Raw genomic sequence first — 14,668 nt, forward strand, 5'->3', positions numbered from 1 at the left:
CCACTGTGGGTGGGGAGACAGACCAGAAGATCAGGACAGGGATGACAAGTAGAAAGAGAGGCCATGAGCTGATTAGAGGTGGTGGTGACCAATAGGCTGTATACTTTTTCCTGTGGGGTGAGGGGGTTGACAGGTGCAGAAGGACTAAAGAACTCTGATGAGTCCTCAGAAGGACTCATCACATTTTCCAGGGAGAAGGAGCCCACTGATGGGACAGTGTGTGGGAGCAGGTTGGGAGGGTGATGCAGAGGCCAGCATGGGTGCCCTCAGACATGCCTGTTGAGGCTGGAGGCAGATAATTACTGCAGAGACAAAACAGAGGGACAGGGAGTACTGTGGTAAAGAAGGAGAAGCCGGGAGCCTGACCAGAGAGACTCATTAAAGAAAAGGGAAGAAAGGGGACCAGGAAAAGGTGTGGCCAGAGGGAGGTGGAGGGCCCAGGGACAGGGGAATTTTTGGCAATTGGAAGCTTAACTTGAAGTGAGAGGGTATAAGGAACAGCCTGTGAATTTAACCTCCAGGAGTTGGTTGGGATGCCCACTGAGGCATCAGAGGAGTGAACAAGTGGAATCAGAATGGAGACACCTGTGAAGTGCAGGCAGAGGGGGCTGCCTGAGTTGGAAAAGATTTTGATACCCTGTGTCAGGATCCTCCCCAGAGGGAGGATGGGTGCTGAGAAAGGAGAGATCCCAGAAAGGTGGTTAAAGCAGTACTCTGAAGGGTACCTGTGGTCACATCCACCTTGCCTTTAAATGCTGTAACCCTCAGCAAAAAAATGGGAATTCATTTCCCCAAGGAAGGGTTATTGAGTACCTACTATGTGCCAGGCTGTTTCAGGAACTGGTGATAAGGCTCTGAACAAATAGTCCCTAAGTTGAAGGATCGTGTGACCAAAGGGACTCATGAAAACCACTTAAGATGGTGCCACACTGAATTAAAAAGCGTCACTGTGAGGTGGTTTATTACTATTATGCAGACACAAGTGTGTTTTAAAGAAGAGCCCCCAGGTACCCTACCTCACAAAAGCTGCTAGCTCCTATTCCCCACCACACCCTCCCCTCAGGTGGGGGCTTCCCCAGGCCAGCTCAGAGGACTGGGCCTAGGGACTGCTTCTCCAGGAAGTTGGGCCCCTTGTGGATGGGGAAGGGGAATGGGGAAGATCCCTCCAAATTTGGGGAGCCATGGGCTACAGGAGTAGGCACAGGTCAGGCTATGACTCTTGATTGCTCAGATGTTTTGGTCCTGACAGCCCCATGAATCTGGACCCCATCTGGTTGTGGTGGAGGCAGGGATGACACTAAGGCATCTCTCCCTCTAGTAGTAGAGTTCCTGGTCCCACCAACCTGGGAGAGAGAAAGCAAAGACTCAGTCCTGGGGGCATGAGGGTCAGGGTGTGGGGTCAGGGACTTAGAGGTTATGGCAGTTTGATTTGGAGGTCAAGTATTGAATATCAAGGTCAGGACAGCTACTCTGAAAACATTTCAGCACTCACCCACCCCCAGGTCCCCAGTTTCCACACTCACTCCCAGGACAACAGCGAACTCCAAGTTTCCGGATCTCATCATAGACAAAGATGAGGAGGCCAAAGGGCATGGGGACCAACCACCACTGGAATCTGAAGGCACAGGAGGTGGCAAGGTGAAGGCTATCCTCAGGACTGTGTCCCACATGCCCATCCCTCTACTCACACCTCATGACCCCTCACCGAATGGGCATGAAGTTAAAGATGTTGGGCATTCCAGGGCAATAGCACAGGAAGCAGCCGATGCAGACCTGAAACACGATGGCAGTCACCAGGATCTTGTTCCTGCAGGTGGGACAGGGTGGGACAGGCTAGGCTCAGGATAAAGACAGCCATCAGGAATTTGGGGCCAGATAGAAATCAGATAATGGGTCAAAGGAGATCAGATGTCATTAGCATTGCCTGCACCTCTGCAGTAGTGGATGCTGGTCTTGTCAGCATCACCCCTTCAGCTGATGAAACACAGATGGGCCAGTTCAGAGGCCCACAGTGGGAGATACTGACCAGCTATGATAAGGAATGTTAGCACCTGGCACCAGCATATTCCGTGCTGGTTTTGCTGCAGTAAGCCCCGGTCAGGACCTGATGGAAGCTGAGACTAAGGCTTGAGGACAGGGCTCAAGGGGCAGCTGGACACCTGAAGAATCCCTGCTGGAAGGCAGAGAGGCGGCGTGTCTTGCGAATGAGCACATCGGCAATCTGGCACATCTCGATGCTGATGAAGAACACAGTATAGCAGGTGTACTGCTGATACAGGCGCTGCCCAAATGTCTGTGGGCCAGAAGAAACACAAGCAGCCTAAGCCCAGATGCAGAGCCTCTGCAGCCAGCTAGGCACTCAGGGCATGGGGCCAGGAACCCTTAAAAGCTCTTCCCCTGCATCAGAGTCTGGGATGGGGGAAAGGAGATGTGCAGGACCTGCTAGTGTGAGGCCCAGAAACCTTGGTTGAGCAGAGCCAGGATGTCAGTGTGTAGGTAGACAATAGGTCAAGCCAATTGCTTTCATAATGAAAGAACGGAGGTAGAATTTCCTGTGCACCCAAAAGGGATCTGGGAAAAATGAATTGGACTCCCAAGGCAGGATTTGCAAAGTCCAGTGACTCCAGGACCCAGGCAGGTGGCAAAAAAGTGAAGTGAGCCAGATGGGCACATGGGGAACAGAGTACTGAAGGTGGTAGTAATTATTAAGTCCATTTCTTCAATATAACTATTTTTAATACCAGCTAATTGTGTAGGGAACACTTTCTATGCTCCAGGTACAAGTGTTTCACATATATTATCTCATTTAATCCAATACTCCCATGAGGTAGATTAGTGGCACGCAAACTTCAGTGTGCATCAGAACCCCAGAAGGGCTGGTTAAAATACAGATTCCAGGCCGCACCCCCAATATTTCTGACCTCAGAGGGTCCATCCCCATGGGATGGGGACTGAATTTGCATTTCAAATAAGTGTCCATGTGGTGCTGATGCTGCTGGTCTGGGAGCCACACTGAACATCACTGAGGTATAGACATCAGTGTCCTCTCCACTTTAGATGTAAGAAAACGGGCACAGTGAGGCAAAAGACCTTGCCCAGGGTTACAGAGCAGTTAGGGTCAATAGCATACTATGAATCCAAGGCAGTCTGGCTCCAAGGTCTACATTTATAATCACAACGATAAATGTTTAAAGGGATCTGTAACTCTACAGGGCAAGCTAAACATACCTACCAACCAGATCTGGCCTCTCTCTGCACCAAACCTTCATTAAAGTCAGCCACAAATGCATAGTTGTATACTCTGTGTTAGTGATGCAGGAAAAATAACAGAATAGGGACTGGTTTCACACCTGAGATGATGTTACTGTCAGGGCAGGAAGAAGACCCATCTGCAGCTGGGATCATCAGAAGCAGGAGTTTGGAGCACGATACAGTAATAGAAAAAGGCCCTTTAACCCAGAACTAACAGAGTCTAGGTATCTGGGATGCTCTAGCTGAGCTCAGTCACACATGTACCAAACACACTAGACAGGTGACATTGGAAATGAGGGAGTCATGGGGCTCACCCACTCCTGGCCATAGCTGTCTTGCAGATCTTGTAGGTGGTGGTTCTCCCATTGTGGCCGCAGACCCACACACAGCAATGGGAACCAGCCCTCCTGGGCCATGGCTGTGAAGTAGTCAGTGAAGCCAGCAAACGACTGGATGGCACCTGAGAGAAGCAGGGAGACAAGAGATGGAACACAGAGGGGGACCGAAAAAACAGATACACAGAGTCAGGAATATACACACAGAGACAGGGACATAAGCAGTGACATGAGAATGACAGGAACATAGGCAGTGACAGATATGGAGACACAGACACAGAGATAAGGGCCCCAAGAGAGATTGATAAGAACACAAAAGACAGGGCACAGAGAGTGACAGAGACATCTGGAGAACTCAAAAAATGACAAAAGAAGGCAACAACCCAGAGTCAGGATCATAGAGAACAGGGCCAGAGATGAAGAAGGGATTCAGGAGGCCATAGAGATCATTATGTGCAGATAAGGGCTCAGAATGACAGGGACCCAGGATCAAATGCAGAGATCAAGATCCAGAACAAGACAGAGCCACAGGTAGAGACCCCAGGGCAGGTGAGCAGCCTTGCAGGAGACCTCAGGCTTCCCAGCCCCATGGGCACTCACCAATTTGGAAGTAGGAGTAGGCAGCCAGGGGTTCATTGACTAATCTATCACGCTTTGGGTTCCGTGGACGCAGATGCATGATGTCACTCTCAGCCTTCTCATATGCCAGGGATACAGATGGGAACTGGCCAGGAGCAGAAGGAACCTTGGTTAAGAGTTTGCCTGGGCCCCTGTCCCCTACTGTCTAAAGCTCTCCTCCCCATTGCTGGTGGGAAGAGATAAAACTGAGGTTAGGAGACAGGACCAGCAGTGACCACACCTGCCTGGACAACTTATATCCAGCTGGGCCCAATAAAGAGTGTTGGCATGTCTATTCCACATCTGTGTGCACATCTGTCCTGATGTCCATCTCCATCAGAACATCTGTATTTATCTACTCTCTTGCATGTTCTTTCCCTATCTCTGTCTCCTCCCTTGCTGCTGCCTCTTCCTTCTCTTCCTCCTCCTCTCTCTATTTTTGCTCTGGGGTACCCTGGTCTTGGACCCTCTTTCTCTCCCTTTGTTTCTTTGTCCTTGTCCCTGGTCTCTTTCTCTGTGACTGTGTCTCTGCTTTTGTGTCTCTCTTTCTTCCTCTATGTCTGTCACTATCTCTGTTTCTCTGTATCCATTCTGTCTTTGTATTCTCCTCCCAACCCCACCCCATATATGTGTGACTACAGAGTGGCAGTAGAATGTACTGATGAAAAACACAGTCTGTCAGGCATCTGTCTGCCTGGCCTCAAATTACCACTGTGTCATTTATTAGCCATGTGACCTGGGGCAAGCTACTCAACCTACCTATGCCTCAATGAGCTCATCAGTAAGATGAGGATGATAAATAAAACTCATGTCATATAGTCATTATGAGGACAAAATTAAGTAAATTAATGTGTGCGTGGCCCAGACTAAGCACTGTTTAAGTTGTTGAATAAACATGTCAATGTGGCCAGCATCTGGCTACATTTGTGGCTGAATCTATGACTCTTTCCCATCTGTCTGCCTTAAGATCTATCTGATGGTATTTTTTGTCCATACCTGTTGAGCAGCATCTATCTGTGATCCAAGTTTAGCCATACATCTGTATCTGTTAATACATTTGTTTATCTGAGTGTTCATATCTGAGTCCATGTGTGTCCATGGGTTTTGGCCATGCCTACCTGAGTGTCCACCTTTGTGTCCGTGTCCATAGTTCTGCCTGTATCTATCTGCCTGCCTGCCTGTGTTTCCACATCTGGCTGTTGTACATACACCTTATTTGTTTTGATCTGTGTCCAAGAATGACCATGGTGGTCTCTGTGCCCATCCTGTGTATGGGCACACATCTATAGGTATGTGTGGGTGGGGGCATTGGGGCTGTAGACTCACAATGTCAGTGCAAAGTTCTATGAAGAGGATGGTGATGCACCCAAGGGGCAAGGGCACACTGACAGTGATGTAAATAAGATATGGTGTCAGTTCAGGGATGTTCTTGGTCAATGTGTAGGCGATGGACTTCTTCAGGTTGTCAAAGATCAGTCGGCCTGTGGGAGTACAGCAGACACCTCAGTCTCCTCACAGCCTACTTTCTCCTGTCCCCACACTGCCTGCCCCTATCTTTGTCCCAGCCCGGACCCTGCTCTACGCCCGTCACAATGGAGGCAAAGTTGTCATCCAGAAGGATCATGTCAGCTGCATTTTTGGCAGCATCCGAGCCAGCAATGCCCATGGCCACACCAATGTCTGCTTTCTTCAGAGCTGGGGAGTCATTCACACCATCCCCTGTCACAGCCACAATTGCACCCTGCAGATAATGGGCAGGTGGTCAGTGAAAGGCCATCCCAGGACCAGCCCAGCCCATCTGCCCACCTTCATCATCAGGGTCGCACCAGTCGCTGGCAGCTCTCCACAATCACTAGCTTCTGCTGGGGACTGGTGCGAGCAAACACCATCTCAGGGTGGGTGCGCAGCACCTCAACCAGCTCTGATGGGTCCATGTCCTTCAGCTGCATGCCATTGATCACACAGGCACGGGCATCCCTGAGGAGGAAGATGAGAGGGCATCACTGAGGCCTTGGTCTGTGTAGGATGTGGAAAAATCCATGGAGAGGGCTTGAAGAGGACTTACTTCCGATTAACCTGGTCCACAGGCACACGGAGGCGGGCAGCAATGTCCTCCACTGTCTCACTGCCTTCTGAGATGATGCCCACGCTGGCCGCAATGGCCTTGGCTGTGATAGGGTGATCACCTGTCACCATGATCACCTGTGGGGAGGACCAGCAGATCCTTGATCCCTTCAGATCAGCCCAGTCTCCCTGTCTTCCCTTGTAATATATGCATTCTTTATTCACCCAATTGTGACCACTGGCTATATGCCTGAGAAATAGCAGGGACAAAAAATAATCCCTGTTCTCATGGAGGTGATATTCTGATGTGGGAGGCAGAACAAGTTTTAAATTAGAAATGAGCCCTGGCTGGTGTAGCTCAGTGAATTGAGCATGGGCCTGCTAACCAGAGGATAGTGGTTCTATTCCCAATCAGGGCACATGCCTGGGTTGCAGGCCAGTTCCCAGCGGGGAACACATGAGAGGCAACCATACATTGATATTTCTCTCCCTCTCTCCTTCTCTTCCCCTCTAAAGATAAATGAATATAATCTTTATTAAAAAATAAAAATAAAAAATAAAAGAAATGAATGACACAGCATGTTAGAAGGAGGGCAAAAAATTAAACTGGATAAAGGGGATTGCAAGCATTAGATTTTTTTAAAAAGTAGTGGTTCAATTTCAAGCACGTCCAAGGAAAGTCTTGTCAAGAAGGTTGACATTTGAGCAGACACATGAAAGAGGTGAAAGTTGGCCACATGGAAATCTGGTGGAAGAATATTCCTGGCAGAGGGAACAATCAATGCAGAACAAGAGAGGAGCAACCATGAACTGTTGGAGGAACAGCAGGCAGGACAACATGACTGGAGAGGAGCAAATAAGAGATAGAGGGCTGAGTAATGAGCTTAGAAAGATAGATAATACTGCCCAGATCTTATAGGGTCTTACAGACTATAGGAAAGATCTGGGCAATGCCTGCTTAGCATTGGCTCCCCCACCCTTGATCTGTCTTTGGAGAACCACTCATCCCCTCAACTTGAAGTGGAGGTCATGGCCAAGATTGGGCAGGTAAACCCAGACCTGGACAAACAAGGTATTCCACCCCCCAAACACAGTGACTGGTTCAGGGATGAACTTGTGATCCAGTCTAGTGCAACTGCAAAAGAGGCATTCTTTCCGTGGATGCCTAAACAGGTAAGTTGGAGCGCTGGGAGGCGAGACGGGGTGGTTGGTCATCTCTATCTACCAAAATGGAGAGACTACTTGAGAATAAAGCCAGCAAAGAGAAAAGCAGAGCTGGCACATGAAGGGCAAATTCATAATGACACTGAACACTTGGATCCAGCTATATCTGAAGCTTCACTCCCAACATAAGTTTCATGAACCAACATATTCCATTTTTGGTTCAAGCTAAATGGAATAGCTGAAACCATTTTTGGTTTCAGATATCACAGGGTTTCTCATGCCCAAATATTCCCATCATCTGTTCTTGCCCCACCCGGTCCTTTCCCAAGTGGCATACCCGAATGCCTGCTGTGCGGCACTTGAGCACAGCATCAGGGACAGTGGCCCGGGGTGGGTCTATCATGGACACAAGTCCTGCAAAGCACAGGCCACTAGTTGGAAAGTTCATGGCCTCCACGTCGAAGGCATAGCCAGGTGGGTAGTCCTTCTCACTCAGGTAGAGCTGGCAGAAGCCTGATCAGAAAACAGGAAACAGAGGAGCCTTGGGTGGAACCTTTGCTAGAAAGGCTAGGTGGTGAGCAAAATAACCAGACCTCTTGTACCAAGCATCCATGGATGCCTGACCCTGTGCTGAATCCTTCATTCACATTATCTGAATCCATCCTCATATCCACTCTATGAGCCTACTGATATTCTCACCTTGCAGATGAGGCTTAGAGAGGGGAAAATCTTGCCAGTGGTCACACAGCAAGTGAAATGAAAACTCCAGACTTGGACCACAGGCCTGTGACTGCCAGAGTTGAGGCAGGGGTTAGGGGAGGTTTAAGGAGTCAGAACAAAATTGGGGGAGGTCAGGACAAGGATTGGGGAATGTCTCCAGGTGAGGCAGGGATTGTGGAAGGTCCAAGGTTCATGAGGAGAACTCTAAAAGGTGAAGGTGAAAGCAAACGTGGGTCAAGAGTTGGGGCAACAGCTGGGAAAACCAGGGTCCATTCAGGTCAGGATAGGGAAGGTCCAGGTGAGGACAGGTCTGAAGAGGCTGGTTGAAGATAAGAATTGAAGATAGACAGGGGTCAGGAGTGAGACAGGGAAAAATGAAGGTGAGTGTGTAGACTGGGGCAGGCCAGCTGTCAGCCAGGGGTGGGAAAAGGCAGGGTCAAGGCTGTTCAGGGAAGATTGGCCTCAGCCTGTGCCAGCTCCTCCTTACCTCCCAGTTTATCCCCTACCCTGCCTTGAGGGTCTCACCCAGCACCCGTTCGCCCAGGCCTCCCAGGCTGAGGTATGCAGTCTGGAAGGCCTCACGCCATTGCTCGTCCAGGGGCAGCTCCTGGCCCTTGATGAGGATGGAGCTACAGCGCTCCAGCACGCGCTCCGGGGCGCCCTTCATCACCAGCACGTGCCGCGGGTCCCGCGGGTCCTCCAGTGTGTGGATGGACAGCTGTGGGAGAGGTTGAGGGGGGAGGGGATGAAGCTAACAGCGCAGGGACGCTGTTCCGCAGAGCCTCGAGAGGGTAAGGTGGGCACGTCCTCTAGAGGTCCAGGCTTGGGACGGGGCTGTACGTAGTTAGGGGCCTGGGCTTGGGGAATGGACTTAATTATCGCTGGAGTTGGGCTTGCGGGATTTGGATTGCGACCTACCGCCATGGAAAGCTTGACAGCTGAGAGCAAGCTAAGGAGCCGTGAGCAAGACAGGAGACGGGTGGGAGGGAGGAACCCCCCGCCAAAGGCCAGCGCAGATTGCGGCCCACAGTGGGCCGGGCTTGCTGTGGGTGGGAGTGAGCCTTAGGCAGCGCCAGCCTTGGGCAACGCCGGCCCTGGCGGACTCAGACCTGGAACTTGTTGGTGGAGTTGAAGGGGATCTCGCAGACTTTGGGGAAGCGCTCGCGGTAGCCCATAGCATTGCCCAGCGTCAGCTCCGAGAATTTTAGCAGCGCCGTCTCAGAAGCATCCCCGATCACGATGCGCTGGGAATGGGAACCAGTGTCAGGTGTGAGTCAGACTGCTCCAGGCTCCTGGTGTGCCCCGAGAACCCCAGGGCTCTCACCTTTGGCACAGGAACCGCATCCTGACCAGACTTGAAGGCAGCGCGGTTGCACAGGGTGAGCACTCGGCACAACGCCCGCCAGGTCTCCGAGGACTGGTCAAACGTCTGCCCTAAAGGACAAATGTCCAGGTTGGGTCCGCGAGGGAACTACACGCCGCACCAGACCCGGAGCGGAGGCGCTCCCACATCGGAACCGAGTTCTCCGGGTACATTTTGGACAGGATTCCCTCCCCTGACCTGTGTGGGACCCAACCGCTTCCTTCACACTCCGGGATGGAGCCTTTTCTCCAGACCCAGTATGGTGTCTAATAGGAGACTCCATACCAAGCCCCTTCACAGACCTGAACCCATCTGGATGGAGTTCCTCTCCGCTAACCCAAAGCCCTCCCAAGATTCCCTTCAGTAACTTCAGGGCTCCCATCTAAGCCTCCACCGTCTACCAGAGCCTGCCAGAGCCCCTGTCTCCTTCCACTCCCAAACCTGACTGATCTTCCGTGGTGTCAGCTGAGTGGATATGATTGTCAAACCACAGATGGGACACAGTCATGCGGTTCTGAGTGAGGGTCCCCGTCTTGTCAGAGCAGATCACTGACGTGGAGCCCAGTGTCTCCACTGCTTCCAGGTTCTTGACTACACAGTTCTTGCTGGCCAGCCTCTTGGCTGTCAGAGACAGACAGACCTAGGGGAAGGGTGAGAAAAGCCAACGTGGGGCCTGTCCTTGCTTCTAGTCCCACTTCCCTTCTCTCGATCCTCACCCCAGCTACAGTACTGAGTGTACAACATTTCTTTTCAAAACCCAGGCTTTTTCTTGCCACCATGCTTTTGTCCAGCCTGTGCTTTCTACTTGGTATGCCTCCCCAGTTCACCCAGATAGACATAGCCAGGCCCCTCTGTAAGCTGCCTTAGCTAAGGTTCTATAAATTCTCTTATCAACACAATCAAAATGAGAAAATAAATGTTCCCTCAGCCTCCTCTGAACTGACTGTTGAAGGCAGTCCACATCCTCAAGCTTCAGCCTCCTTTAGTCAGGGACCCTCCCTGTCCATCTCTGAGTCCTTGGCATGTGGCACAGGACATGACCCACAGTAGCCTCGGTGAATAAATGGTAGTAATGCTGAGTAAATGGACAGGGGTAGAGATGAGGGGTGGGAGGGAAAGATGGATGATGAGAAGGTGGGTGGGAGGATGAGAGGTGAGTGGATGGAGGGACACACAGGGAGAGGGTGGAGGGAAGCCTGGGTGAACGGACAGGTAGACAGCCCTGTCAGCTCTCTGCACCTCTCTTCTGCCTCCACAACTCACCGTAACAGTGGCCAGCAGCCCCTCAGGCACATAGGCGACCACAATGGCCATGAAGAAGACCATGGCCCGCAGAAAAGTGTAGCCAATGCACATGGCCACCACAAAAAATGTGGCACCAAAGAGGATGGCCAGGCCTGCAATGATGTCCACAAAATGTTCAATCTCAATAGCAATGGGTGTTTTCTCATTTTCTACTCCAGATGCCAGTGATGCGATGCGTCCAATGATGGTGCGGTCACCGGTGTTCACCACCAGCCCCTGTGCTGTGCCTGCAGTGGGGCCAAGAGGGTGACTCAGAACTGGGAGGGAAGCAGTGGGGTGTGCACAGCAGTGTGAACTGCAGGAAGAGGGTAGCAATAATGGGAGCTAGAGAAGTAGTATGACCTAAAAAGGTGGCAGTCATGTGAAGTAGGAAGCAGTGTGCCTCAGAATGTAGCAAAAGAGGGGCAGTAGAAGCAGTGATGAGGAGTGTCAGCTGGGCAGGTAGGCAAGGGCCTCACAGACCCTCAAGGCACATGGTGGAGAAGAAGGCGATGTTGCGGGTCTCCAGTGGGCTCTCGTGTGTACATTCAGGGGAGCGGGTCTGTGGCTCAGACTCTCCAGTCAGAGAGGAGTTGTCCACCTTGCAGCCCTGGGCCTGGAGGATACGGATGTCAGCTGGCACTCGATCGCCACCTTTCATCTCTACTAGATCACCAACCACAAGCTGATCTGCATTGATCTGGAACTTGTCTCCATCTCGGATCACAGTTGCTTGCTATGGGGCAGGGGAAATAGAGTTGTAGTAAGCAGCAGATGGGGGTGGAATTTGCTGAGTGAAATAGGGATGTGGGGAGATGAACAAGGGGACCAGTTGAGGACCTATGGGGAGAGATGGAGGCCAAGGACAAAGAGCAAGCTGGGCCTGTTGGGAGGGGGCCACACAGATGCCAGGGGCCTGCCTGAGCTGATGTGGCTGAAATGATGGGAAGCTGGGGGAACTCACCTGGGGCACAAGATTCTTGAAGCTGGCAATGATGTTGGTGCTCTTAAATTCCTGATAGTAACCAAAGCAGCCGGTGACCACAACCACAGCAATGAGGGCCAGTGCCAGGTATAACTAGGGGAGGAGAAGTGATGACTGGCTTATGCATAGGAGCTGGAAGCTCCCTGTACAAGACCTCCCTGGTCCTCTGGTGTTCTCGTGGTCACTTCCACCATGGTTTTCCCCACTCTACTAGGAAGACTCATGCACTATTCCCTGTGGCGATCATCTCCTATCCTCATATTCTTCATATCTCATGTTCAACTGCCCTGTATTGTCAGTGTCCCTATATAGCATATTCTCTGGCTCCTGAGTCCTATTCCTCCCACGTCCCCTTATCCTATGATTTGTGCCCCATGTCACCATGCAACTTGATGGTATGTGTTCCTTTTTCCTGTGTCCTTCAAGTCTTGCATTCCACATGTCCACTGCCATTTGTCTCTTCATGCTTCATATTCCGTCCTTATAATGTGCCTGCCATCCTGTGTGTCCTCTACACCCAACAGTAACTGCGCCCTCATGTCCCCATTTCCATGTGTGTGTGCTGTTGATTTTATGCTTCCTATTCTGTGAATTCACAATCAGTGTCTCAGGTTCCAAATTCCAAGTCCCTATGTCCAGTGTCTTTCAAATCAATGTACTTCTGAGTCCCCATTCTATGTCACATTCAGTGTCACATGTCTCTGAGTCTCCATGTTTCTCATTCTGACCCCTGTCATATATCTAATGTCCTCTTGTCCTGCATTTTGATATTCTGTCTCTATACTTCCATGTTCAATGTCTTATGTCTCTCCATGTACTGTATCCTGAGTCTTGTGTCCCTAGTCTCGTGTCCCTTATGTCCCTATGTCCTTGTGCCCCATGTCTGAGTCCTAATGTCCCCTATGCTCTCTGTCCTTGCTCTCTCCCATGTTCTGTTTCCCAAGTCCCTTATCTTAAGTATTGCATTTCTTTGTCCTTGTATCCCTACCTATGTCCTCCATACCTGAGACACATTTTCCAGTGTCTCCTGTAACCTTGGATCTGTTCCACACTCAAATACCCTTCATGCCCTCTATTATCATGTCTTCAAACTGCATTTCTGTGTCTCTATATCCCCACCCTATGTCCCCGGTGTCCTGAGTGCCATGCTTCATGTTGTCTGTCCTCTGGGTTCCTGTGTTCAGTGTCTGCCCCCCAGCACCTTCCACTCACATTGTCATCAGTGGTGAGGTCACCCTGGCTGGCCTGGATGCCAAAGGCAATGAGACAGATGGCAGCAGCTACCCACATGAGGCATTGCAGACCACCTGCCAGCTGCCGTGCGAACTTGACATACTCTGGGGTACCCTTTGGTGGCCGCAGCGCATTAGGCCCATCCCTCAGCAGCAGCTCCGTGGCCAAGCTGGCAGACAGGCCCTGGAGACAGGATGGGATGGGGTGGCAGTGGCCACTAAGGGCTTTCCTCTCCCCATACACTCTTCAGGGGCTGGTTCTTCTGTCTCTCCTTCCTGTTTCCCTCTCTCTGTTCCCCTCATCTGCCTTACACCGCTTCATTTCTTTCCCCATCTTTGTCTCTGTTCCTGTTCCTTTCCCATCCCATCCTCTATGTAACTCTTTGTGTCTCTCTTCTCTCTCCTCTTTCTGTCTCTGTCTTCCTGTTGTCTTTGCTCCTGTTTCTCTTTCTTGCCCATCTCTCTGCCTCTCTCTGTGTCTCTGATTGTCTTGTTCTCTCTCTCTCTCTCCCTTTCTCACTAATGTATTTTTCCCTTTTTTCTCCCTCCCTCTTTCCTTCTCCACCTTTCCCCTTCTCTGCACCCACTGCTCCCTCTGCCCCCAGCTCACCTTGGTTGCACTGGTCTGGTATTTCTGCTCCAGCTCCGCCACTGACAGCTGGTGGTCATTCTGTGTAGTGAGGGCAGGACATTTGCTGTCCACCTCTCACTGGCCCCCACCCCAGCCCCCAACCCAGCCTTTCAGGTCCATGCTTACAATCTCCATCTCCTTCTTCATGTTCTCCAGCTTCTCCTTTTTCTTGCCCCCTCCACTGCCCGCCTTCTTCTTGCTCAGCTTGGCTGCCATGTCTCCACCAGGGCCAGGACCCAGCTCTACTGAGTACAACTCGTAATTCTCCTGGGAACAGGGGGAGAGGAGAGACATCAGATCCCACCAGAACCACTGCCTCCAATCCCTGTCCCCAACCCCTGGCCTCAGGCCCCACTCACTGCCTTCCCCATGGTACCCAGTGCAACCACCCTCCTTTGCCAAGACAGATCCTGGGTCTGGACCAGCCCTGATATACCCAGGGAGGGAGGAGGTGTGGTAGGACTGGCCTGATTACAACTGATTACAGGGCTCCTTGGGGTGACCTCTAGGCCTGGGGAGCTCAGGCATTCCTTACTGGGTTGCCCAACATGCCCAGACCCCATCGCCACCTGCCACTGAGATCAGGGAACCAGCAGGAATATCCATAGTAACAAGAGAAATAGCAAACATATGTGCCATTATGTGTGTGACAGGCACTGTGCTGAGGACTTCCATGTGGTAATTTATTTAACCCCACAACAATCCTTTGAGGTAAGTACTATTCTTACCCTGCCTTATAGATGGGGACACTGAGGCACAAAGGAGTGAAGTCCCTTGTTCATCGTCTCTAAGATAAGATGTAAACGAGTCAGAACTCAGAACCAGATAGGTTGGTTGCAGAGTACCCATTTTTAAGCCATATTGCATGTGTCATACCTGGAGGCGGAGGATGCTCCCAACAGTCACTATAACAGCTGTCATTCGTAGAGTTGTTACTGTGTACTGGGTCTGCTCCTTGTGCTTTGTACAAATGTTTCATTAGTTCCTCATAACAGCTATGTTCCAGTGTACAAATGAGGA

At 51.1% G+C, this 14,668-nt stretch overlaps 1 protein-coding gene across 1 annotated transcript; it reads right to left on the reverse strand.

The window, feature by feature from the left end:
* Positions 1 to 1,252: 1,252 nt before the first annotated feature.
* ATP4A (ATPase H+/K+ transporting subunit alpha) lies at positions 1,253 to 14,079 on the reverse strand. Its single transcript, XM_037138489.2, has 22 exons — positions 14,008 to 14,079; positions 13,775 to 13,915; positions 13,628 to 13,687; positions 12,998 to 13,201; positions 11,765 to 11,878; positions 11,284 to 11,536; positions 10,780 to 11,048; positions 9,958 to 10,156; positions 9,478 to 9,587; positions 9,263 to 9,397; positions 8,679 to 8,871; positions 7,771 to 7,946; positions 6,271 to 6,407; positions 6,032 to 6,182; positions 5,778 to 5,946; positions 5,532 to 5,686; positions 4,188 to 4,311; positions 3,567 to 3,712; positions 2,160 to 2,293; positions 1,706 to 1,807; positions 1,524 to 1,615; positions 1,253 to 1,343 (listed from the first exon to the last, which is right to left on the reverse strand). The coding sequence occupies exons 1-22, from the start codon at positions 14,017 to 14,019 to the stop codon at positions 1,315 to 1,317; spliced, it is 3,105 nt and encodes a 1,034-aa protein (XP_036994384.1). The 5' UTR covers positions 14,020 to 14,079; the 3' UTR covers positions 1,253 to 1,314.
* Between the last annotated feature and the right edge of the window lie 589 nt (positions 14,080 to 14,668).

This window comes from Artibeus jamaicensis, unplaced genomic scaffold, assembly GCF_021234435.1.
Source record: "Artibeus jamaicensis isolate MK-2021 breed Jamaican fruit bat unplaced genomic scaffold, CSHL_Jam_final contig_470, whole genome shotgun sequence".
In the NCBI taxonomy this organism is placed as follows: Eukaryota; Metazoa; Chordata; class Mammalia; order Chiroptera; family Phyllostomidae; genus Artibeus; species Artibeus jamaicensis.

Bases quoted from the DNA above. Each gene is read 5' to 3' on its own strand.
- ATP4A (XM_037138489.2), bottom strand. The intron at 7,947-8,678 runs GTGAGACCCTCA...TTTTCTGATCAG, and splicing joins CCTGGGCGAACGGGTGCTGG to GCTTCTGCCAGCTCTACCTG. The intron at 6,408-7,770 runs GTATGCCACTTG...TCCTCCCCACAG, and splicing joins GCCGCACAGCAGGCATTCGG to GTGATCATGGTGACAGGTGA.